Source organism: Acinonyx jubatus, chromosome B2, assembly GCF_027475565.1.
Source record: "Acinonyx jubatus isolate Ajub_Pintada_27869175 chromosome B2, VMU_Ajub_asm_v1.0, whole genome shotgun sequence".
Classification (NCBI taxonomy): Eukaryota; Metazoa; Chordata; class Mammalia; order Carnivora; family Felidae; genus Acinonyx; species Acinonyx jubatus.
In genome coordinates this window covers 9,326,176-9,350,962 of record NC_069385.1, presented here as the reverse complement: position 1 = coordinate 9,350,962, position 24,787 = coordinate 9,326,176, and the positions used below count along the sequence as shown (strand labels likewise).

Genomic DNA, 24,787 nt, shown 5'->3' with positions numbered 1-24,787 from the left:
CTAAGAATACGTGGTATCAGACAAATCTAATTTCTGACATTTTGATCCTTTTTGTTCTTGTTTTTTTCTTTTTTTCCAGTTTCCAAAGCCTTAATTGGTAAATATGTTTTAGAAAAGAAAGATTGATTCTATTACTTCCAAGTCAGTGGAATGAAGAGTTGTGTCCAGGGCCACATCACATGGTGCCAAAGGGGACTGATGCTTTGTCCACCTTTTTTATTCACAGATCTAGTCAAAAGCACAAGACTTGTAGTCAACCAATTCTTTAGGCTTAAACCATAGGCTGATTTCTTTCTCCTCACTTAAAAAAAATATTTATTTTGGGAGAGAGCGCATGTGCACAAGCAGCAGAGGGGCAGAGAGAGAGGGATAGAGAGAATCCCAAGCAGGCTCTGGCTGTCAGTGCAGAGCCAGAAGCAGGGTTCCGCCCCACAAACCAACTGAGCCACCCAGACACCCCTCTCTGCACTTTTTACTGAATCACCGCCATGAATGGCATTCCTGCCAACTTGAAGGCAGAAGTCCCCACGGATGGTGTCTGGCTTAGAATCTGCTTGGTTGGCCTCCCCAAGCATCGAATTCTGGCCCTCCCAGACCATGGCCCCAGTCGGCCTGACTTCATGTACTTCACCTGCCCAGGGAGGAACAGGAGGCCCTGCAGGTCAATGTAGTGCTGCCTCAGGAGTCCTCAGACACCTGTAGGAGCTTCATGGCCACGAGGCGGAACCCCTTCGGCCTTAAGCGCTTGATGATCTCACCCACTAGGCCATGCTGCACACCTTCGGGCTTGATGGCAATGAACTTGAGCTCCTGCTCAGCCTTGGCTGGGAAGCTGGGTGGGTGGTGGGTGAAAGGCAGACTTGGAGCAGGGGGGCCAGGAGCCACTCAGGAGGAGGCCCCGTGATGGCCACACCTTGGAAGCTCCGTCCTATTTTGACTCTTTTTGAAACAAAGCTGGGATGCACTCACTTACCTACGGGTCCGATCCCCCAATTAAATGGGACTACTGTGGAGTGCTGTGACACGTCATGTATATGGACTTTAGAAGGCTTTTTAAAATAAGAACAATGTTGATAAATGTGGGCTGAGTGCCTCTGAGGTTAGAGAGATGATACATACTAATAGGCTGTTTGCTTCAGGTCTGTGCTAGTCACTCTGACCCTCTCACATTCTTCAATGCTTGGGACACCAACACTGGAAGAGCATGGGCCTGGGTCAGGTGGTCCTAGGTTCTGATCAATAGTCCCTGAGAAAATCAATCTCTTTAAGGCCTCAGTTTCCTATCTGTGAAATGAGGATAGTGACCATGAATAACTCATCAAGTCGTTAAGAGAATTCTTTGGTTCAGGCCCTAGGCTTTGCAGGGGATCAGTAATTACTGGTTCTTCTCACAGGATAGCATGACCCTGAGCGGAGAGCCCAGGAGGCGTTACAAGAACTCAATAATGAGATGAATGGGCTAATGCTGCCAGAATAGCAACTTATTATCAGGGTGACACAGACCTCATATGAATTGTGTTCCATTCTGAGCTTAGAGAGGAAACTTGCTGAATAGAAGCACGCTCAGAGAAGGGACCTGGAGGTGAACTGGAGGTGAACACAGAGTCACCTGTGAGCGATGCTTGATGGCTTAGATAAGCTTTCTTGGAGCCCAGGAGATGATGGGTACCTTTCCCCTCATCATATACACTATCACTGCACCCTTCTATTTCCTTTTCCATCACAGTTGTCATTATGTCATTATTTGGTTAGTATTTGTTTGCTGGCTGTGTCCTTCACCAGAAGATAAGTCCCAGGAGGACAGGGATTGTCCATGTATTCGAGTGGTGTTTCCAGGGCTGAGGGAAGTGTGTAGCACTTGGTTACACTGAGCACTTGGTTAATGCTGGAACACATACGTGAGAAAAAGAGGGAATCTAGGTGATGTTGGACAGCAGACCAAGGGAGGAGAAGTTGGAGAAGTTACCAGGAGTGAGTTTCGGTGTCAAAGATGTCAACTCTTTTTTTCTTTTTTTTTTTTAATGTTTATTTATTCTTGAGAGAGAGAGCTTGTGAGTGAGCAGGGGAGGGGCAGGGAGAGGGAGACAGAGGATCCCAAGCAGGCTCTGTGCTGACAGCAGAGAGCCCGATGCGGGGCTCGAATTCACAAAGCGGGAGATCATGACCTAAGCCAAAGTCAGACACTTAACTGACTGAGACATCCAGGCATCCGGATGTCAACTCTTTTTAAAACCTGGGACCGTATGATAACAGCAAGGGGTCCGTGGCGGTGTCTCAGGAGAGGCCAGGCAGCTAGCACAGTCTCTGGAGCAGGCATTTCTGTACCAGACAAGCCTGCCTCAGGTTGGAGGGGAAAACTGGCTGTCTCTGAGCAAAGCAGCCAGGAAATGTTTTGTTTAGTCCTCTTGAAGTTCAAAGTATTTTTTTAGTGTCCAATACCTTAGAAATGGAAGGTGTCACATGAATGGAAGGTGTCATGGAAGAGTCTCATGACAATGCATGCTCAGGTGCACAGCACCCACCTGGCCCGTGCCTCTTACCTGCCTGTCCCGCGGGTACTGGTGTTTATATTCCCTGGTCTTGTCATCAAGACCCCTTTTCCTCCAAGTGTCTGTGGAAAGAATTCGAGGGGTAATCTTTTGTTATCATTCTATAAAAGTTGTGGTTTAGGATTCAGAGTGGTAATGGAATTTATCATTATTAGTCGGTGTTCAGTCTGTTTCTTTGCCTGGTGCCCTCTCTTCCCTCCAACTTCTTAAGCCCCTCCCATCTTGAGATCAGCCCAAACATGGAGCACTTGCTTTCCTATCCCAGTCAACCCCGCCTCAGGTGAGTTCGGTGCCCTTTCTCAGGGCCACTGTAGCAATCTGTGCTCCTCACACTTAGTTTTGGTAACTTACTTTGCCTGTAAGTTTGCTGAGGGCAGGAACGGAATCCTATCCGTGTTGGTCTCTTCCTGCCAACACCACACTTGTTGGAGGGAAGAAACCTCGAGTCTTTTCTTTTCCTCATTCAGATTGACTTTAAGCCCGTAGCAATAAGGGGACATTCTGACAAATGTTCCAAAGAGAATCTTGGAAATATCCAAAACTGTGGCTCTTTTAAGTTTAGTTATTTTGAGAGAGAGAGAAAGAGAAGCAGGGAGGGGCAGAGAGCGAGAAAGAGACACCCAAGCAGGCTTATGCTCAGCACCGAGCCCAATGTAGGGCTCTATCTTCCCACTGTGAGGTCAAGACCTGAGCTGACACCTAGAGTTGGAGCTTAACCGACTGGGCCACCCAGGCGCCCCTCCTCTGTTCTTGATTACAGAAATTTGGGAGGTGGGCGCGCCGCGGGACCCCCTCCCATGGGGCCAGTGGGGGGGGGGTCTGGGCGGGATCCTGCGCCCCCTCTCCCGTCCCTGCTCCGCTCCCGGCTGCACCCCACCTTCACCCGGGCCCCGCCCCCACTGTCACCCCCGCCCCCGCCCCCCCTCACCTTCGCCCCTACCCCCCACCTTCGCCCCAGCCGCGCCGCCCCCCGCCCCTCCCGCCGCCGCGCGGTCGCTTCCGCGCACGTGACCCCGCGGCGCGTCGCGCTCTGACGAGTTCCACGGAGCCGGCTGCTCTGCTCCCGGGCCGCTGTCCCTCCGGCTGCGGCTGTGGCTGTGGCTGTGGCTGCCGCGGCTACCGTGCGGCGCCGGGCGGGCTCGGGGCGCGGGCCGGGGCCGAGGGCCGGGGCGCCGAGATGGAACCGTGAGTGCCGGTCGGCAGGGCGGGCGACGAGGGCCCGGGGTCTCCCCTCCTTGGGCGCCCGGGCCCCGCGTCCGGGTCCCGCGAGCCCTGACGCCGGGCCCTCCGCCCACGTGGAGCCCGGGCCCCGGGGGGAGGGCGCGACGCCGGGGGCTTCGCGGGGACGGCTCGGCGCACTGCCCCCCCCCCCTCCCGGCGGCCTGCAGGCGGTGGGGACGGGGGCCGCGTTCCGGGACGGGTCTCGGCCAGAGACGCCCCGGGAGGACCCTCGGAGGCCAGCTCTGGCCCTGCTGTCTCCGGAGACCCGTGCTCCCCAGGTTTGGATGGCTAAGGAGCGGTCCTCCCGGGAGTCCCTCACCGCCTTCCCTGGGGCAGCCCGGGGCCCAGCCTCCCCGCTGGAAGGGCGGTGGCCCCCTGCCCCGACAGTGGCCCTATGTGTCACGTCTCTGTTAAAAGCGCCCAGAGCACCCCACTCAGCTCTTTGTGATCTAGCCCAGCTGAGACTAAAGAGAGGTGCTTTCCAGTGGCTTTTTGATGATGGTGGCACGTTGGGAGCCTGCCACAGCCCTTTTAGATCTCCGGGACACCGAGTTTTATGAGTTTTAATCTGCTGACTTTGGGCCTTATTACCTCTGTGAAGTTCAGGGATTTTAAGGAGGAAAAACCTGTCCAGGGCCCCACAGACGCCAGCCCTAAAGCTTGCCTTTGACGCAGCATAGTCACCTGGGTACCTCCCAGGGGACATCCGGGAAGAGGAGAGAAAACTAACAAGTTTTGTGCTTGAGTTGCAAAAAGTCAGAAGTCCCAGAGAAGGAGTGCCCAGAGTCTGTCTGCTGTGTGGAGCAGTGTCTGTGGCAGGAGGTTGGGAGGGCCCCTTGGGCAGTTGAAGGCAACGTTCAGACAGGACTGTGTGAGTTTCTCTGTGTGTTTGGGGTCGTAGGGGCTGGGAGGGTTTGCATTGGACCGCTGCCGAGTCCTCTGACTGTGGACATAGAGAAGATCGGAGGGTGTTGCCAGAATGCAGACCTATGTGATGGAGGGAAAGGTTTTCCTCCACCTCCTCCGAAGTTTCTGACTGTGGTTAATTACTTTAGCACGGCATAGGAAACCGGGCCAGCCTAAAATGGTAGCCCTACATGGATGTTTGAAAGGTCTTTCTTTTAACTAAACCCCGGGCAGAGGTGGGTTACCGGTGGTGCCTTCGCACAACTCCAGGGACACCGTTCGTTTGTGACCTGTGTGAATAGTGTACTTGGGATGCCGTGCGAAGATGCCTTCTGGGGTCGTGCAAAGCTGTGACCCTGCGGCAGAGTGACAACCAGCATGGTTTGGGAGGTTCTCCTCCGTAGCGAACGTCCTTGGGTCCACGCAGCACAGCAGCCCTGGGTGGTGTGTGGGGTGTCCTCCCGTTTACTTGGACCAGAGGAGCAGAGAGCTTGAAGCGGTGTGGGCGTTGGCCAGGACTGCAGTCTGGGTCTCCTGGGGAAGTCGGGGGCTGTCTGTCATGTGATAGGGAACTAGACCAAGTGGGGGCTGTTAACTAAAGCGAGACTCGCAAACCACAGTGTGAGCGAAGGATTTCAGCGGAGTATGTCTCCTGCCACGGAGCGGTCGGCGGCCCGACGCTCTCCTAGAAGCCATGCCGGGCTCTGTGGAGCAAGGGGCTGGGGTTGGGGGATGTTGGAGGTACCTGGAGGTCAGCCAGCCACCATCGTCTCATTCAAGAGGACATAAAAGCAGTGGGAGTCAGAAAAAGTCTTTGGTGCGCATCAGAATCTTACGAGGAAACAAGCCCGAAGCATGTCCTGCTTCAGGCCCCGGGAAGGTCAAAGTGCTCTTGTTGCCAGATGTGACAGAGCCCCGTGGCGAGAAGTGACAGGAGCAGGAAGAGGAGCCGGAGAAAGAGTGCCGGGGCGGGGGGATTGGGGCGGGGGGGACGGAAGAGAAAAGAGCAGCATGGTGGAGGAGCTCAGCTTGGGGGGCCGGGGCCAATGCAGGGTCTGCAGGACTGTGAGCTCCCTGCTCCCTGCCTACTCTTAAAAGGGCAGGAGAGATTGCTGTCAAAACCAGTCAGGGTAAATAGTTTCCCCGTCCTTAAAGCTTTAAGCTTAAAATTCCTGCAAACTCCCTTCCTTTTCTGAAAATGCCTGGGAAGTGACAGGTGCCAGGGTTCAGGAGGTAAGGACCGTGGGCGTCTCAAACAGTTGTTGCCCTGACTTCCTGTTTGAGCATAGCCGTCACAGCCCTACACATAGCTGAGGTGTCTCAGGTTCGCGTGTTGCTTTGCTCTTGCAGTAGCATTTCCTGCAGACGTAGATAGGTTGTTGTTGTTGTTGTTGTTGTGTGTGTGTGTGTGTGTGGTGTTTGATACTTACAACCAGTTTTTGGAGAGTATGTTTCACATGTCTGTTTCATTCTGTATGCATTTCAGAGTGGAAATGTATTAAGTGGACTCCTCCTCTGCCAGCAGTGAAGGCGTGGCTCAGACAGATGAACACAGACCTTGTTGGGGTTTCTGTGTCCCAGGCCTTCCGAGTGTCCCAGTGCCCGAGGGGACAGCAGGCCTGTGTCAGTATCCTTGTCTTGCAACTACAGAATTTTTTAGGATTGTGCCTCTTAGGAATCTTTTGTTTTCCCCCCTGAACCCAAATGATCTCTGGAGCTAATAAAAAGTAACGCTGTTTTCTCTGTACCAGATACGGCTGTGAGCCCCTTCTGTGTGTCATTTCGTGCCATCCTCACAGCTACTCGCCCTGTGACCATTCCCGTTGTTACAGATGGCAACACTGAGGCGCAGAGAAGTCCGGTCCGAGGTTCTCAAGGTCACAGTATGTCGCAGAGCTGAGGCTGAAGCCTGAGTGGTTGGCTCCAGAGCCCACATTAGTGACATCTCTCAGTAGCAGCTGGTGATGAACGAGTGCTCACGAGGGCTTTCGTGTAACGAATGACTCATTTAATTACCCCGGCCCCCCTCGGCGGTGGGGCATGTCCATTTTCTGAATTTTACAGTTCGGGGACTGGAGGTGCCGAGGAGAGTGGCTTGCCCCAGGTCACCCTGCGGGTCGTGGCGGAGAGGCCTTCTAGCCCGGGCGGTCTGCCTTCAGATCCTGGGTTCTTCACCGCCGGACGCGCTGTCTGGGCCCAGGCTTGGGTGCTGCCCCCTGGCTGGCGCACTGCCTGCGCTGACCAGCGTGTGGCCTGCTTCCTTGTTGTCTTTGCCCCGGGAAGGCTATTCAGTTACCTAACACGCTCCTGGGTGTGAGTCACTGGGCTTGCAGCCTGGCGAGGATACACGAGGATTCATGGTTCCTTGAGGAGTGTCGATGAGCGTACTGTTCATTAAAATACGCTTTGAGGTTGTTGGGCCTTGAATGTTGGTATAATGGCTTTTTTGACTAGGTAGCCATAAATTATTTATAATATAGACAAGTTTGAAATTTGAATATATTTGGCTGTATTCAGTATATGTCCCTGATAGAAATTTCGGAGTTCTTATTCTGTTCTTCCCCTTAGAGTTTTTTCTTCTCAAAACCCATTGAATGGTAGGTTTAAAAAGGGGAGATTTTGGTGAGGGGGCCAAAAAGCGAGAGTGAGGGAGCGGTGGGCCTCCTTTCTGCTGCTGACTTTGGGGGTTCAAATCCCGCCCCCCTCATGTGGACTGGGACCTCAGCAGTGTATGACAACCCTAGCCTCTAATGTCCCGTCTGTGAAAGGGCTGATAGTACCTGCCTCACAGGGAAGCACCTAGCCCAGTACCAAATAGGTGCTTAGGGAATGACGGCCCTGCCCTTTTCTTCAGTTGGCCGGGTTCTGAGCTGGAGGAGGGGAGGTATTACAGAGTGGATCATCAGGGATAATGGTAAGATGGAAACGTTTTTAGAAAAAAAATTCTTTAATGTTTATTTTTTGAGAGAGAGAGAGAGAGAGAGCAGGGGAGGGGCAGAGAGAGAGAGGGAGACACAGAATCCGAAGCAGTCTCCAGGCTCCGAGCCGTCAGCACAGATCCCGACGTGGGGCTCGAACCCATGAACCGCGAGCTCATGACCTGAGCCAAAGTCGGAGGCCCAACTGACTGAGCCACCCAGGCGTCCCAAAAACAGATTTTTAAAAAAGAAAAAGTAGGGGATGGGGACAAAAGCACAACTCTTACTACTATAGCAAACCTGATTGAGTTCTTCCTATATGCTTCCTGCACTGTCCTGGATTCTTCATTCTTTCATCTATGCCCGCCAACGACCCTGGGGGTTTTCCACGTGTCTCTGATGTACAGAGGAGGACACTGGGGCCCTGAGAGTTACTTAGTCGTCTGCCTAGCAAGTGGGGGTGGGTGGGCAGGATTTGAAGCCAGGCTGCAGATACCAGGCCAGCGCTTTGGACCACGGGAGAAGAGATTACTTTTATACACATGATGAGAAAAACAAAATCTTCGCTTAAAGCATGCCCACGTACTGAGACTGAAAGGCCCTTCCCACTGCCCAGATGTCATTTTTTAATTCTCCAGTGGGAAATCTGGGAAGGAGTTGAACAAGTAGCGAGATTTGTGATACTGAAATATTTTCAGTCTTACCTACTGTATTGTGACTTTATGAGACCAGATGAAATACGCATTTATAAGAACGCTTCGGCCTCCTGGATGCTGTTTTCTCCTGCCTCCCTTTGTGTGCTGACTATATCATTTAGGGTTCTGTCAAAGGCAGAGACTGCTGCTGGTCTCCTCTTGCCGCGTCACTGGAAGGCCGTGCCTTCAGGTGTCTTCTCGCCTTCTCTGCTCAGCCAAGTTCTGTCCGTGTCATGGTCATTCTGCTCCAGCCCCATAAAGGGACTCGTTGAGTGTGTGCCTCTCCCATGGTTTCTCTCCAGTGGTGTTTTAGTAACTCTTATAGGGCCTGTGTGGGAGAGAGAAGCGTCCAGTGGGAAAGTAATGTTGGCTCAAGCAGTTCTGGAGTTCTCGGTGGCCCTAATGGGGACACTGGCTTTCCAGGCGGCTGAGCAGGGGCCTGACTGAGGGTGTGTGCCGAGGGGAAGGCACTTTCTTGGAGCGGTTCTGGCCAGTTCCCAGACCTAGCAAAGGCCAGAACCATACAAAAAAATTACAAGATAACAGTGGGAGAAAACGTTCAATTTTACAATTCAGTGGTCTATACTTTATTATCGCAAAGAAATTAGAACATGGAGGAAACCAGAGTAAAACCAGGGAGGAATGCATAGAAATGGAAGAAATCAATAGTTATTGGACTAAGGAATCTCTAGTTCATGGCCTGTCATTTATAAGGCTCAGCGCTGGACCACTGGGCCTAGAGAGGCCAAGGGGGAGCTCCAGGCTGGGAGAGGCATGGAAGTCTGTGAACAGTTGCTACCCACAGTGAAATCTGGAAATGGGCACGTGCCTCCTGTCCTCCATTGGAGGAGACAGTTGCCTGGTCAGTGTGGTTGGGGGGCGACCTCACAGGAGGCAGGACTCAGCTGGGCCGGGAAGGAAGGGGGAAGGAAGGGTGCGTTGGGCCTGGAGGGAGAGGAAGGACTCGGTGACTAATCATCGATGGAAATAGGAAGGGCAGGCAACAAGAATGGTTGGTGACTGTTTCACATTCTGACAGGACAGTTCCAGGTGCCTTGAACAGGGAGGTTTCTATACTTATGTGACTTAGTGTCTTGAGTTTCATTTTTAATTGTGGTTTTTTTTTTTCTTTTTTTGGTATGTATATTGAAAGGAAGCTTTTTTTTTTTTTTTTTTTTTTTTTTTTTAAATGTTTATTTTGAGAGAGAGAAAGAGCTTGTGAGCCAGGGTAGGGTCAGAGAGAGAGAGCACGAATCCCAAGCAAGCTCTGTACTCTCAGTGCAGAGCCCAGCTCGGGGCTTGATCCCACAGTCCCTGAGATCGCAACCTGAGCTGAAATCAGGAGTTGCATGTTTAACCGACTGAGCTACCTGGGTGCCCCGGGAAGCTTCTGGTTCGAATCAAATACCCGTGAAAAGTGGCTTAAAGAACAGGAGCATCGAGAAGTTGAAGGGGGCATCTCCAGGGCCGCTTCAGCAGCTCTGTGTCCCTGTGTGGCCTAGGTAGTCTCTGTCTCTGGCTCTCAGTCTGGGCCTGTCGGCTGTGTGCACCTTCTGACGTGCCGTGTGGCTGTGGCCGTGCGGGCAGCGCTCCCCTGCACGGCTCTCACCACGGGGACAGAGGAGGCTCTTCTCACACATCTCTTTGTGAGACAGGGAAACCTTGTCTAGCAGCGCCTGGCTGGTTTCCCACAGGTTCTGGGCCCCAGTGCGGCGGGGGTGGGGGTGGGGGGGGAGACTGGGCAAGTGAGGCTGGTCTCTGGAGGGCAGGGGACCAGGGGAGGAGGAGGCAGAGTGTGGCTCTGGGCAGACAGCAGTGGTGCTTCTGCCCTGCCCCCGAAGAAGTCCCTTCATCTCCCATGGCTCCTGTTCCTCCTTTAGAACGAAGTGGGGATTATGGTGGGTGAGTTGTTTCCAAAGAAACCCATGTGATCATGTCACAGGTGTGCCAGCGACTGTTGGTGGTGGAGTGTTTGGCTGTCACTCACCGTGATAGGGAAGCCACTGGAGAGTTCCGGACTGAGAGTGAACGCGCGTGGCTTTCAGAGCAGCGAGGTGGAGAGCAGAGTGTGGGTGCTCAGGCCAGAAGCGGAGGACCGGGGAGGCCTGCGGTGCAGTGAAAGATGGCAGGGCCTGACTGGGGGACCGAGAAGGGCCGCGACACGATGTATGTTGAAGGCTGTGTTGTTGCATTAGATGTGGGGAGTGAGCAGAAGACAGGTGTCGAAGGTGACCACCCAGCTCTCGGTCTGAGCCCCTGGAAGGCTGGGGCTGCCACGTCCTGGGGCGGGGAACTCTGCAGGACAGGGTGGGGGAAGATCCGGAGTCTGGCTTTGGACGCATCACACCAGCCACCCACCAGATGTGCAAGCGGAGGGTCAAACAGGTGTTCGCTGTCAGCCTGGGGCTCAGCTGGGCCGGGCCGTGAACGTGGAATTGTTCGCCTGGAACAGGGTGAGATCTCTGCGGAGAGCTGACAAGGGAAGAGGGCAAAGGGCAGCATGTGCCAATGTGTCCCGGCAGGACAGCGGTGACGTCTGGCTGCAGAAGGTCCTGCGGGATGGTTTTCCTGCTGTTTCGTTGTGGGTATTGATGGCTTCACAGACTTCATGGTACCTGGAAGCAGTCCCTTGGGAGATGGTTATGACTATGCACAACGAAGGGCAGGCGCAGCTTGCAGCCATTTGGATGATGGCTGCAGTTTGGGGGACTGGCTTTCCAGTAAAGGTGTTTTTAGTTTCTCTAGGAAATAAGTCTGGGTGCTATTTTAAGTCACCCGTGAAACTGAGATTAATTTAGAAGGGACCTAAACGGTCCAAACCAAAGCTAAGGGGACAATCTGTTCCATTGAGTTTGAAAGGTCTTCCAAGGCTCCAGGGGCTCCAGGGAGGTCTGCATTTTAGAGTGTGTGTGTTAAATGCCTGAGTGTGAAAAGAGACGTGGGCCTGGAGAGGAAGACTGGCGTCTGGGTCCCATCCAGAAGAGAAAAAGGAGGGACAGCTGTCCTGAGCTGGCAGGGTTTTGTCCGGGGCCTTCCTGCTCTGGTTATCTGGGTTGAAGATCCCACCACATGCAGTGCTTGACTTGGCCAGGGTGTCTGGGGAAGTGGGGAGTCCTCTCCCTGCTCCCTAGGATCTTACACACCAATTCAAGGGAAGTACGTGAACACTTTTGAGATAACTAATGAAAGTTGGGCAGGTGTTTTCTTGTGTCCAGCGTCCATGGCAGATAGATGGGTACTTTGTCTTCAGGCCCTCGGCTGTGTCGTGCAGGCCACGTGTGTCGTAATAGGTTAAAGTTACGAGAGATGGGAGGGAGGGGAAGCTTCCTGGAGAAGGTGGGACCTGCAGGTGAGCCCTGTGAGGCAAATTTCGATGGTTTGGTGTGGAGAAGAGAGAGCATTTCACATCAGGAGAGCAGTGTGCGAAGGGGCTGGTCTAGAGTCTGGCTCCACCATGGTGGGAAACATTAAAGAAATTAAGCCCTGGATGCTGATGCTTGGGTTTGAACACCACCTCAGCCACTTAGTAGCTCGCTGGTCTAGGGCAGGTTACCTGCTGAGCCGTGGCACGGCACCCAGGGGAGGCATCTGGCAGGCTGTTGCAGTGACCGTGCTGGGCGTGGCCAGGGCCTGGGCCCCGAGACCCCGCATGGGGAACGAGACGTTAGGAAGCAAAGCGCCCCTCCTCCTGGCTGGCCGCAGGCGTGGGGTGAATGAGAGATAGGCATCCTCAGAGGTGACTCCAAGGTTGCAGGATGTGGGATGCAGAAAGGGGAGAGGCAGGAAATGGGCAGTGGAAGCAGCTTTTTCATTTGTTACTTTGTTTTTTAATGGGTTCGGTTTTAAACTTATTGACCATAAAGTGGTGTAGACTCCTTAGTGAAAATGTCTTGGGGGACACTGTCTCAGGGTGGGATCAGGGGCAGGGAGGGGGTTGAGATGGTTCCTGGAGGTGGGAAGGAGTGTGAGAGAGGAAGCAGGAGAGAGGAAGCAGGAGATGGTCCGGCATCGGAGAGTCCGTGCAGTGCGGGGGCATGGGTGACGGCAGAGGCCGAGCGGATTAGGCTCCTGGATCGGAGGCCTCTTGGTGTCAGGCTGTGTGTATTGCCTACATCACAGCCTTGCCTCTGAGCACTTAGGGAATATTCTTTCCATTGGTGGCCGGATCCTAGGGAATACAGGTTGCCTGTTCACTGAGACTTGCCTGGGCCGTCGGCTAGCTTGATGGTGGTCAGAAACACGTTGGTGTTTCAGCTGGGAGGTGAAGTGGGAGGTAGGCAGAGAAAGCGCTGGGAGCCTGGGTCAGGCAGGAAGTGGTTGTTAGGGCGGCTGGCAGGGCGGAGAGGACGTGAAAGGAGACCCTCTGGGGAGTGGCCTCGACTCCCCGCTGTTGCCACTCACAGCGCCACTACTTTGATTGAGCAACAGTGCAGAACTGTGATTTGTCTCGAATAGGAAGGTGTTTCTGAGGCTTAGGAAGTCCCTTGTTTTTGAGGGAACTGCTGTGGAGTTTTTAGACACGAAGCCGAGAGCAAAAGGAACCCTGGAGAGGAGGCACCGTCGTGCGGAACTGAGCCATCTTGGTGCTGGTGCTGGCCCACAGCACCCTGTGGCTGGAGGGGGTCCTCAGACCCCAGGCCCCCAGGGTGAGGATGCCTGGAAAGGTTTACCGCTGGAAGACAGCAGAAATGTGGCTCCGTGCCCAGCCTGCCCCCAGCAAGCCGAGGTCATGGCCGCGATTGTGCCCGATCACATTTTCTCAAGCAGGGGGCTTATTCCGCTTTCTCTGTGTCTTTTTTCCATTGACTTGGGTGAGGTCTGATTTCTGAACCAGGAAAATCTGTAATAAATTGGAATTAAGTAGCAGGGTTTAAAATTTTTTTTAATGTTTAGTATTTATTTTTGAGAGAGAGTGCGTGCACAGGTGCGTGTGAGTGGGGGAGGGGCAGAGAGAAAGAGGGAGACACAGAACCCGAAACAGGCTCCAGGCTCCGAGCTGTCAGCACAGAGTCCGTTGCTCAAACGGACTCGAACCCATGAGCCGTGAGATCATGACCTGAGCCGAAGTTGGATGCTTAACTGGCTGAGCCACCCAGGCACCCCTTAAGTAGCAGGGTTAAGGAAGGGAAGCACTAGATTTGTATTCAGCCCTGGAGGAGGAAATTGGCACAGCGTCCCTGGGCAGGTGTTTGCTGCAGGAACTTGGCCTTGTGCTCCCGTTGCCCTGCTGATCTCTTTTCTCCCCATACCCTCTCGTCTGCTAAGTAACTAGGCTTTTCTAGCAAATGATTGATAATGTGTCTTAATGATAGGTTTTAAATATCAAAATTTAAATGTAATTATTATTACTCTGTTTTTCTCTGCTTCTAACTAAATGTCCTTTGGGCTCTCGCCTGTGCTCAGAGCCCTCAGCGCCCCTCAGAGCCTCAGCACAGGGTGGACGGGGCGGGGGGAGGGGGTGGAAACAGGTCTCCCTGAGAGCAGCAGAGTGGGGTGCTGCAAGTGACTCTAATTTTTTACACAACCTTAGGTTTATGGAAGAGTGGCAAAGATAGTACAAAGTGCCTCTGCACACCCTTCACGCAGCTTCCCCTCTTGCTAGCGTCTCAGCATCGCGGCACGTTTATCAGAGCTAAGAGAGCGACATCGGTGCAGTCCTGTGAACTACAGACTATTTGCATTTTCCCAGCATCTAGTCCATTTAGCTTTGTGTAGTGTTTTTTCCAAGTGAAAATGCCCCGTGCAGCTGCACAGAAATCTTCCCTTCTGCAGACTGTGCTAAGGATCTGCATTATTAGCCTCGACACCTGGGGATGGCAGAGAAATGACAAAGAGGACCTTGTTCGCATGCCGCCCCGCCTCCACAGGGCTTTCTCCAGAAGGGCACTCACAGAGGTGGGTCCCCTCAGCTCTCGCTGCTTCCCTGAGCCTCCTTCCTGGGGAGCGGCAGTTACTGCCAAGGGGCAGAGCTGTGACATCTCAGGCAACTGTTCTGCAGTGTCTAGGCCCCAGTGTCCCCATGTGTCAGTCGAAGGGGTTAGACTTCCTCCCTGAGGTCATTTCTGGCTCTAATATTTTAAGACTTTCAGGCCTCTTATAATCATTAGGATCCAAAATCAGAGTTGGGGTCAGACTACTTAATTCACTGGCCCTCGTTTTCATGCACAGCAGGGTCGCTTGTGGGTCAGCCTTTGGGCTTGAGTCCAGAAGGAAGAGACAGAGTTACTACTCGTTCCTTTATTTCTTCACCGGTGCCGTCATTCAGTGAAACACGGTGACACTGACCTCAGAGTTCATTCGTCCAAAGGTCTGGTGGGTCCTGCTGGAGAGAGCTGGCTTGGTATCAGCCGAGCCACGTCTGAGCCAAGGTGGCTTCTGGGCCCCACCTTTGCCCCGAGATACCATCTGGCTGATTTCCTGCTCAGGAACTAGAATCGTCAGCCACGCAAAGGAGAGGTTGTATGTGTGCACACAGTACCGTAAAAGCAAATAACCTTTCCTTCCGTTTCAGTTCTCAGCCTGGTTCTCCCTGTCCCAGGCGTGTGTGCACTGTTCTGAGGTGTGAGAAGTTCCTCCTGTCCCAGCTCCCAAGACCAGGAAATGCTATGGGAACAAAAAGAATGTAAAAAGCAAAGCAAAACAGCCCCCCACCCCCGTCGCTCATCTCTTTGGGTTTATGGGTCTCCTCGTTAGGTTATTTGGTAGCGGTCGGCCGCTTGCGGGCCAGACCTGGCCTGCCACCTCTTTGCAGTCAGGTTGAACTGAAACACAGCCACGCACACGCGTGTGCATCACGCCTGCCTGCGTGTAGAGGCAGCAGTGAGGACTAGAGGCCGTGTGGCTGGCCGGGCCTCACACATTTGAAGTGTGGTCCTTCGTGGATTTTCTTCTGACGCCTGAGGTAGGGCATTCGAAAGGAGAGCTGATCCCTCCCCACTGCCGTCTTCTTCCAGAGCAGAAAATAGGACTGAATAGGCAGGGACCTCCTGACGGGGGGGGGGGGGGGGGGGGGGGGGTGGGATGGATCCACTGAGCTGCTCTCCGCGTTGGAGTAAGTCACAGGGGACCGTGGGCGGCCTGCTCAGCAAAGGCCAGGCTGAGCTTCACCGTGCGGGTGGGTGCAGGTGCGGGGCTGTGCGGAGCCCTGGACAGGAAACGTGAGGCCGTGGGCTTCCTGGTGGGCCAGGTAGGAAGATACGTGCTGGAGGCACCTGCAGTTCCCGGTCTGGGCTTGACTGCGTCAGTAGACAGAGCCGCGTGCCCGTGTGAATTGGGGTCTTCCCTGCACCCGGGCTCTGCTCTGGCTGCTGAAAGTCGGGCTGTGTAGAAGGGCTGAGCCACCACGTGGGTGGGGTGGTGAAACACGCGCTGAGTGGGCGTCGAAGCCGCAACACGTTCTCACGCCACGAGGAGTGGGGTTTGGCTGCCTGCGGAGCAGCCCTCTCCCCGGAGCGCTTGACCCAGGGCTTAGCGGACAGTCCCCCACCCTCTGGTGGCCCCCGAAGTGTTTTGGTCAGGCGGGCGACCTGGGTCTTGGGGAGGCCCGCTCCCGAGGTGGGGAGGGGATGGCCCGATGCGGCCTCAGCCACCCCTGTGTGACCCTCACCCGCTGGCTTCTCTGCAGGCTGGCACCCATGCGGCTGTACACGCTCTCCAAGCGCCACTTTGTCCTCGTGTTCGTCGTCTTCTTCGTCTGTTTCGGCCTGACCGTCTTCGTTGGGATCAGAGGTAAGCCGCAGTTTTTGATCGTTTTATCATTTACAGTTACCTTAGTACCCGCTTTTCAGCCCAGCTGAGCTGTCCCCACTCACTGTCACCCGCTAAGAGCCCTGCTGTAGAGGGTGAAGTGCCACTTCTTCTGAACCCACTGGGTGAGGGGTAACCCTGGCCTTGCCCCACACAGCAACCAGGGCTTGAGTTTAGCCTGGCAGTACCGGGAGGCCTCGATGGCGTACCTTTTAGCGGACGGTCCAACATTTCTGCAGTCTCCTGTGCTCGGGACCCAGCCTGGGCTCTGGCGAGTCCAGGACATGCTGGCCGATGGGGGCCACAGGCCATGTAAACGGCCCAGCGCAGCAGATTCCAGGGAGGGCATGAGATAGCTGTGAGCACGGGGCTGGGGTGACCGAGGGGACCCGGGAGGCTGCTCTAGTGACGCCCCAAGCTCTTGGCAGGAGGGAGCCTGCAGGTTGGCTTTTGCCTTGTGTTCAGGGCACCAGGGCATCATAATGCTTTTAGCTTCAGAAATGCCTTTGAAATCATCCAGTCCAACCCCATTTCGCACAGATGGAAAACAGAACCAGAGAAGCTGGCCTGTTTTCAGCAGGTTCCCAGAAACCTGGTCTCTTCAGCCCTATCTGGGGGGTAGGAGACCAGGAGCCTATGTGGTTGTTTCTTCTTTCTTTCTTAAATATATTTTTTACTTAAATATATATTTTACTCTGATAGGTGTTTGATTACGGCATTTCCTACTAAAGTCAAATGACACTTAGGCTTAGCCTGTCCCAGAGGCGGCTGGGCCTCCAAAGGCTAGTTTCTTAAACTTTTTTTATGTTTATTTAATTTTGAGAGAGAGGGAGAGACAGAGCGTGAGCAGGGGAGGGGCAGAGAAAGAGGGAGACATAGAATCCGAAGCAGGCTCCAGGCTCCGAGCTGTCAGCACAGAGCCCGACGTGGGACCTGAACTCACCAACCGCGAGATCATGACCTGAGCCGTTGTCAGACGCTCAGCCAACTGAGCCACCCAGGTGCCCCTCAGAGGCTAGTTTCTTAACCTACACTGGATGTGGGCTGGGTGAATGGCCCAAGGAAGCTGGGGAGAGGGAGGTCGTTTATGTGCTGTTTGCCTGCTGGTGACGAAAATGATGGTGACAAGCAACTGTAGCCTTCTCTTTTCCTGCCCGTGAAGTCACCAAGGAATAAGTTACATTAATCACAGCACAGGACATATCAGTCATCTTACTTGATTTTCATAACTGTCCTTTTAAGATTGGTAGGAGAGGCATTCATAGGCTCCTGAACTGCCGTCTCGTGGGACCTCAGCCAACTCGTTTCCTTAAGCCACTGTTGGCCGCAACATCCGTGATTATATTCAACCTTTTCCACTCTTGCATAAGTGAAAAGTGATACACCTGGGCTGAGACGGGAAGAGCGATGTCAGGATTTCCATGTCCCTTTCCTTCTTCCCAGTGAGTGCTGGTATTAGGGTTCTCCAGAGAAACACACCAATAGGATATACGTAGATACCGATGTAGATGGATGTATTGTGCCTTCGGGGCCTGCTCGGGCCCGATCGTATATGCCCCACTTCCGTCGGATGATGGAGTGCTGCTGTGCGTGTCCAGCTCCGTGTCCTGCTGGGTCAGCCGACACGCAGCTCGTGGCGGGCAGCTCGGGTCTCCTGGTAACTTGGTGGCCCGCGGGGTAAGCGTTCAGTCTCTCCTGAGGCCGGATAGCGAGGCAAGAACCGTGTGGCACAAGGGGAGTGGTTATCTGTGGAGGAGGGCGAGGCTTTGCTCCAGAGTCCCAAGGGTCTGCGCGAAGATTCATCTGTGGGCCCTGCCAAAGGCTCCAGATGACATCCTTGTCTTCCGACATTTCAGACACCTTTACATCTGCCGGATCATGTGGCCCCAGCAGCAGGCAGCCCGCACGGCAGCCTGGAGCTGGTGGAGAGCCTTCTCTTGTCCTGGCCCCCACTCAAAACTTGCAGCTTTTTGGTTCACGAGGTAAATGGTGTGACACCCAAGCGAGGAACACGTTGCCTCCAAAATGCAAAGAGGCGAGGCCCGCTAGGCGTCGCGCCTCTGGTTTGGTTGTAGGGGAGCCAAATACAACGGTTTATCTTTCACCTCAGAAGGGATAGCTCTACGTGGCGCACGTGTATCTTGACCAGATTTCTTTCCGTTCTCCCACGTGCGAGCGTCTTACCAGGAAGTTTGCAGTACTCGCTGCTTCTTGCTCACGGCGGCTTGTGGGAGGGAGAGGTGACCAAGGTCCGTGCGAACCAAATTAGGATGTAGGGCCGGAGATTTGACACTCCTTTGAGGGAGGACCGTGAAGGTGTATTGCTGGCCTGGCTTCTGGTGGGCCTCGCTCTCAGCGATGAAGAAAATGGCGTTTGCCGGATCAGCAGCTGCCTGTCAGGTCCCAGAGGATGTGTGAATTTGCTCAAGCAATGAAACCCTGCCTGCAACAGCCGCTGCGGTTCGAACCACACCCGGTGATGCTTAATGGCGATCTGCTGTCCTCTCCAAGACCCACCCACCTTCTGCCCAGGCCAGATAGGCGAGTTGAACGGCCGGCCGTGTGGTGGGAACCTTTCAGGTTGGGGGATGGGAGAACTCACGGCTGCAGTCCCTCCAGGCAGGCGATACTGCTTTTGATTATGTTTTTGTAAGTAGAGGCTCCCTGCAGGGTGGGGATTCTGCCAGGCGCTGAGTGTATCTAGTGCAGTTCTGCATTCTGGAACTGGGGACCCACTGGGCCCATTGTGACACGTACCTGAGCTAAAACCCCACTGATTGCGTGACCTCCGTGAGTCCCTGCTCTGACTGGTGGACCACACTGATGTTTTGGGTCTCCTGAAATTAGGGTCAGTTCAGAGCCGGTGTCCGGGGGTCCCCAGAATGTATTTCCTTTTCCCCAGTGTGCGGTCATCTTGGTAAAAGGTTGTAGGTTCCTTTGGGAGAATGATTAATAGTACACATTTTTGGCAGTGTACTGGGGTGCTTTCTTAAGGGGACCCTGTCTCCTCTTCACTCAAGGTTTGAGTCTGTAACCCGGCTCAAATCTGGAATCTATCGATGGGCTACAACTTCCTGTGTTTATGATTCAGGTTACACCTTTGTTCACTTAGAATTTTCTGCTTACACAGATCGGGTAAGACTATAGTAGGCTTCCTGTGTATTTCACTTCTGGAAACACCATAATCAACTAGCCAGCACCACAGGTCTGTGTGAATCAGATGGTCGGATTGCTGCTTTGACTCTCCTGTTCGTTACAGTGACCATACCCACCTTGCTTTTGGTGGCTGAGTCCCTCTGCTTGGCCCCACCGCTGCTGGGATTCAGCGACTCCCATAGCATTTGGTTTCCCCCCGTTCAGTGGTCATGGCTCCTGCTCTCTGGGTGGCCTGCCGAGCAGGGCCGTCACAGAGCTCTTTCAGGATGCTGGGGCTCCCCTCACAAATTTATTCCTCACAGTAGTGGTGAAAGGTCTGTCTTCTGGGCTCTTCCAGCAGGTCTTAAATGACAAATCCACACCAATGTTCTAGTCTCCCCAAGTCTCCCAATCCCCTCCTCTCCATTAAGCCAAAGCAGGTGTGGCATTTCTGATTTGCTCACTGGGGACCACCTTTTGGTCCAAGTTTTTAACCAGCCAACCGAACTGTTAGAGCCCCTCCTAACTCCCTGAGCTCTAGCACGCAACGCAGTATCTCTGCTGAGTGAGCCCATGTCCATAAATCCAGCCTGATCCAATTTACATTCCTTCCACCGTGTTCCCCACACCCTTAGTAGTCGTTCCCATACACGTTCCCCAGATTTCTCTCTGTATAAATCCGAAAACTCAAGTATTCTTTGAGAGTGTAGTGCATCTCCTCGTGGGTCATATTTGGTGCCTCACCTTCAGGGGCCTGTTGGGACTTGAGTCTAGTTATTGTTCTAGAAGCAAAGAGGGAAGGTTGCTCAGCAGAATCTGCATCGTCTTGCCTGATCCTCAGGGATCACTTGCGTAGGTAATGCAGGGTCTTCGTCTAGGAAGGAGGTGGGAGGGCTGTTTCTACTGGGAATGGAGAGAACTGGTCTAGTGGCAAAGAAGATGCATTGAAACGTAGTAGCTCCACACCCCCAGCTTCCTCAGGATCCTCCTGTGCGTCTCCAGACCAGGATCCCACATCCCCAGACCAGGACCCCACTGCTCCCCAGTCAGTGTCCTCGCTTCAGCAGTGAGCCTGTGAGGCCGGTGTCCAACTTGCATTGTAATTCTGCCAGTTGCAGGATGAGATTCTGAGCTTGATTTTCAGCACTCAGCCCCTATGGCTACAGGTGATAAGGGTCTCTGTCAGGGCGCACAGAAGCTGTCAGATCATTTATGCAGCTCTGGAGCTGGGAATTCAAACCCCTGACCTCGCCTTTTCTTTTACCACGTTATCCAGGGACATTAGGAACAACCAGTCAACCTCATTCTATTTGTTTGTTATAAAAAAAAATTTTTTTTAAAGTTTATCCATCTATTTTGAGAGAGAGATAGACAGCAGGGGAGGGGCAGAGACAGAAGGAAACAGAGAATCCCAAGCAGGCTCCGCACTGTCAGCATAGAGCCTGACATGGGTCTCGATCCCACGAACCGTGAGATCATGACCTGAGCTGAAAGCAAGTGGGACACTTAACTGAGTAAGCCAGCCAGGCACCCCAATCATTAGCATCTTTAAATCTAATCAGATTAGAGAGCCAATTCCAGAAACCCCAGAACCAATATTAAAAAAGCTCATTATTAATATTCTGTTCCTCTTTAACCACTCTCGTGCCAAACTCTGTATTAGTCAGGGTTCTCCAGAGAAATGGAACCAAAGGGGAGATACGTATATATGTATATACTCAGACACACATATGCATAGGAGGGGGGAGGGAGGGACAGGGAGACAGGGAGAGAGAGGGGCAGGGGTAGAGAAGAAAGAGAGATTTACTGTAAGGAACTGGCTCGCATGATAATGGAGGCTGAGAAGTTTCAAGATATAGAGGCATAGCAGAGCTGGTTAAGTTCCAGCTTGTGTCTGGAAACAGATGAAGACCTATGTGCCAGCTTGAAGACCGAGGACAAGACCGGGCAGAGAGCAGATTCTCCCCCATTCAGCCTTTTGCTCTGTTCAGGCCTTCAACCATTTGGATGAGGCCCACCCACATTGGGGACGACCAAATTTTTTCTCGTCTGTCCACTGATTCGCCAGAATCGTGTTTATCCAAGTATCTGGGCACCCCAGGGCCCAGTCAGTTGACACAAAAATCACCATCCTACGTCCTGTGGTAACATTGTTAGGATTTCAGATTAAGAGTGTGTTAGCGACCAGTGGGTTTGTCACCCCTCGTTTTGCAGATGTGAAAACAGATTCAAAAAGCCAAGTTGGCTAAGACTAGAGTCTGGACTTTGCGACTCCCAGTTCTTAATTCTTTCTGAGAAAGCAGATTGCCTTATTTCCTGGAACAGGGATTTGCTGAGATTGTGAGTCTATTTAAAATAAGCCTCACTGTGGGCGAAAGCCTCCTTCCCACATAGGGACAGCCTGTCAGCATTCATAACGGTTCCAGACACATGTTGCTACGTCACTTACATACTTGCTGTACATACTCGAGTATTTCCTTCTGTACATGGCGGTTCCTGGGCAGCAGAGTGGGGATGGTCACCCAGGCAGCCCAGAAAACTGGCATCCCAGTGTGATTTATTGTAGAACAAATTAAATTAAAATCTGCTTCACACTGTTTCCTTTGATTGCTTCTTTTAAGGCCAAAGCTCTGAACAGTTACATTGTAGGATTCCATGAAGCTTATAGATCTATTATTTCAGGAAAAGCCTTGAGTATGCATTAAAATATTTTATACTTTTTTATATCCTGAACTCAATACATATTTTTGGAAGACTGGATTAATTGGATGAACCGATAAATGTGGCTTAGTTTTTTAGCAGAAATTGTTATACTTTATAAAATCTATGGACAGTGTCCGTGTCATTAACGGTTTCTTGGATCGGAGCACTACTGAGTGAGCCGTCACTGAAAGCAAAGGAGAGGTTTTGCATGTCTAGATCCTGTGGAAGTCACACACATTGTGTGGTGGTCACGTGATGCTCGCCTGGTCTGCGATGTTGTGTGTCTGTTTGTATGTTTATATGTCCCCTGAGGACAGACCAGGAAAATAGGGCCACCTCTACATAATGCGAGTCTTTCTTGGCATTTGAAAAACAATCGATAGGGGCACCTGGGTGGCCAGTTAAGTGTCCACCTTCAGCACTTCAGCTCAGGTTATGATCTCGCGGTCTGTGAGTTTGAGCCCCATTTTGGGCTCTGTGCTGACTGACGGCTCAGAGCCTGAACCCTGCTTCAGATTCTGTCTGCCTCTTTCTCTGCCCCTCCCTCGCTTGTGCTCTGTCTCTGTCTCTCTGAGAAATACACGTTAAAAAAATTTTTAAGTGAAAAACAATAAATTAATTATTGATATAGATATAACCTGGTTTTTTCCTTCTCTGTTACATTTTTAGGGCCCAAAGTGATCCAGACTTCCGCAGCTAATTTTTCACTAAGTAATAGTAAAAAGGTAAGACTGGGTCGAAGTGGCAGCTGGAGGGGCCCTAGAAACTTCCCGGTGACTCAGACACGGTCCTGTCCTGCGTGGAGGGTCCGCGCACCACCCTTGCCCTGCAGCTCCCTTCTTCGGCAGCACGCATTTCTTACAGCGCTGTCAGCCCCTGGGCCCTGGGCTCTTATTTGCCGAAAGGTCCTTTTCTGCTGCAGTGAATACCGCAGCACTGTGAGAGGCCGGTGGTGTTACCTGTGAGGGAGCAGCGGTTCCTTTCCAAATGTTGGTTAACTCCCCCTGATTCCTCCCGCCCATGAGTCTTACTAGACTGTAAGTTCTAACAGTGCTCACTCAGGCATCTGACTATTTTTTATTATTTTTATGCAAGCGAAGATGCCGTCTCCATGTCAGGTTTCTAACAGGCACAGGTCTTTCTGACGATTGTTTGGTCATTCCTTGTATGAACTCGGTTTAAGTGAAAAATCCTTTCTCTTTTCTTTCTTTCATGTGGTTGATTCTTCACCATCTTTAGAGAAAAACAAAGGTCCTTCCAGTTGGAGAATTTCAGTACTCTTTAATAAATGCTACCTTGTGAGAGCCCAAACAACGAAACCCCTTTATTTTTCTGCATATCAGACATAGTATCTTTATCTGTAAACTGAATTCAGTTGTCCTACATTCTCATGGCATCATAACAAGTTTAAATTGGATTATTTGCCCCCAAATATCCCTTTGTCTTCCTTCTCTTAGCTCCCTGGTGGGTTTTCACCCTTAAGATTTTCAAAAAAGCAAAAGGACAAAAATGTCCTAAAGCTTACCTTGTAATCCTTTTTCTTCCTATTCCTAGTTTCAAAGGGCCCTCTGGTTAGCCCGCTAGCATGTGTGTTTATTTTATTTACTTCTTGCCCTGAGGATCTGATCTAAGAGGTGCCGCCATGGAGCTTCCTAACCATAGTTTGGTCTTTTACAATTTCTGTCTCAGAGCGTAAGTCCTTTTTTGACACCGAAAATAACAGCCGTCCCACCAAACTGACTTGCTTGCAAGAGCTCACGCTCACTTCTGCAAGATGCTAGACCACCCGCCGGTAGGCATCATTGCCTCGGTGGCTTCGGGCACGCCTTCGGGCACAGGGAGTTTCCGCGGGGCTAAAACACAGAAATGATATATTTACATGCAGAGACTACACATTCTAATAATGTGTTTCTTTGGAACCCTGGGTGGTTTTCAAACACTTACACAGTGTTCTCTGTATCCCAGGCTGCCAGAAGCCAGTATTGTGGTTTTCAGCAGACACTGCTGAAAGTGTCATTGGCAGAAGTATTATTGGCAACCTGGTCCCCTCTAATTTTTCTCTCCAGGGGTGTTAAGACTTCGCAAAAGCTGAAGACAACCAACCTCACCCAGCAACAGGTCTGGCACACTGCTACTGGGGAATGATTCCTGTGAATACGGAAATACGTCTTTGATGTCTTTTATTATCTTAACAACACATCTCATTATATGTACTTTTAATTTTTTTCTCCAAGATGGCCTTTTGGTATTTAAGTAGGAATGTGATCCCAAGGCTGCAGGTGGTGGAAATCGCCTGCTTAGAGGTGTTTGTAAGACAGAGGTGACTGCAGTAGAAAGTCCTTTCTTTTTCTGGAGGCAGAATTTCCCTGTATTGTCTAAATGAAAGCTGCACATTTCTGTTTCAGAGCTAACACTCCAACCTTTTTTGCTAAATGTAAATTTTTGTATATTAAGACAGACTGAATGAAAAGGTCATATGGATTCCTTAACTTTTTTTTTTCTTTTTTGCCTTAGCTGAAGCCAATTCAAATACTTTCAAATCCACTGTCTACATATAATCAGCAACTGTGGCTGACATGTGTTGTTGAGTTGGATCAATCAAAAGGTATGAAGTCTGGCATTTTGGAATGATTTTTCTTTGTACAAAGCACCATATTTGAAAGATGGAGGGAGCTTTAGAATCTTTGAACAAGTTCTCAGAGGTGGATCACAAGGATGGTCATTATTCTTTATAATGACAACAAATTGAAAGCCCCTCAAAAGTCTGCCAGTGTCTTCCAGAGTAAGTTAGAAGTAAGTCAGCATTGGTCAGCTCTCAGGGAGCACCGATCAGCGATCAGCTTAGCTAAGTGGCTGCAAAGCGTAGGTGGTGCTACAGCAGGCTTTTGCCTTGGGGTTCTGGGAGAGAATTAAG

The 24,787-nt window shown here is 52.0% G+C and overlaps 1 protein-coding gene across 4 annotated transcripts in view; it reads left to right on the top strand.

Moving 5' to 3' along the window:
* The window catches only part of TMEM181 (transmembrane protein 181), a 73,931-nt gene that overhangs the window by 17,897 nt on the left and 31,247 nt on the right, over positions 1 to 24,787 (top strand). The window contains exons 1-4 of one of the 4 annotated variants that reach the window (XM_053222030.1): positions 3,558 to 3,734; positions 15,914 to 16,017; positions 22,543 to 22,598; positions 24,388 to 24,478. In XM_053222030.1, the coding sequence (XP_053078005.1) occupies positions 3,727 to 3,734; positions 15,914 to 16,017; positions 22,543 to 22,598; positions 24,388 to 24,478 (259 nt within the window). In that variant the 5' untranslated portion in view covers positions 3,558 to 3,726. Of the gene's footprint in view, positions 1 to 3,557; positions 3,735 to 3,911; positions 4,642 to 13,906; positions 14,185 to 15,913; positions 16,018 to 22,542; positions 22,599 to 24,387; positions 24,479 to 24,787 lie in introns of those variants that run through there. The other 3 variants (XM_053222031.1, XM_053222029.1, XM_027056538.2) reach the window with 3 other exon arrangements.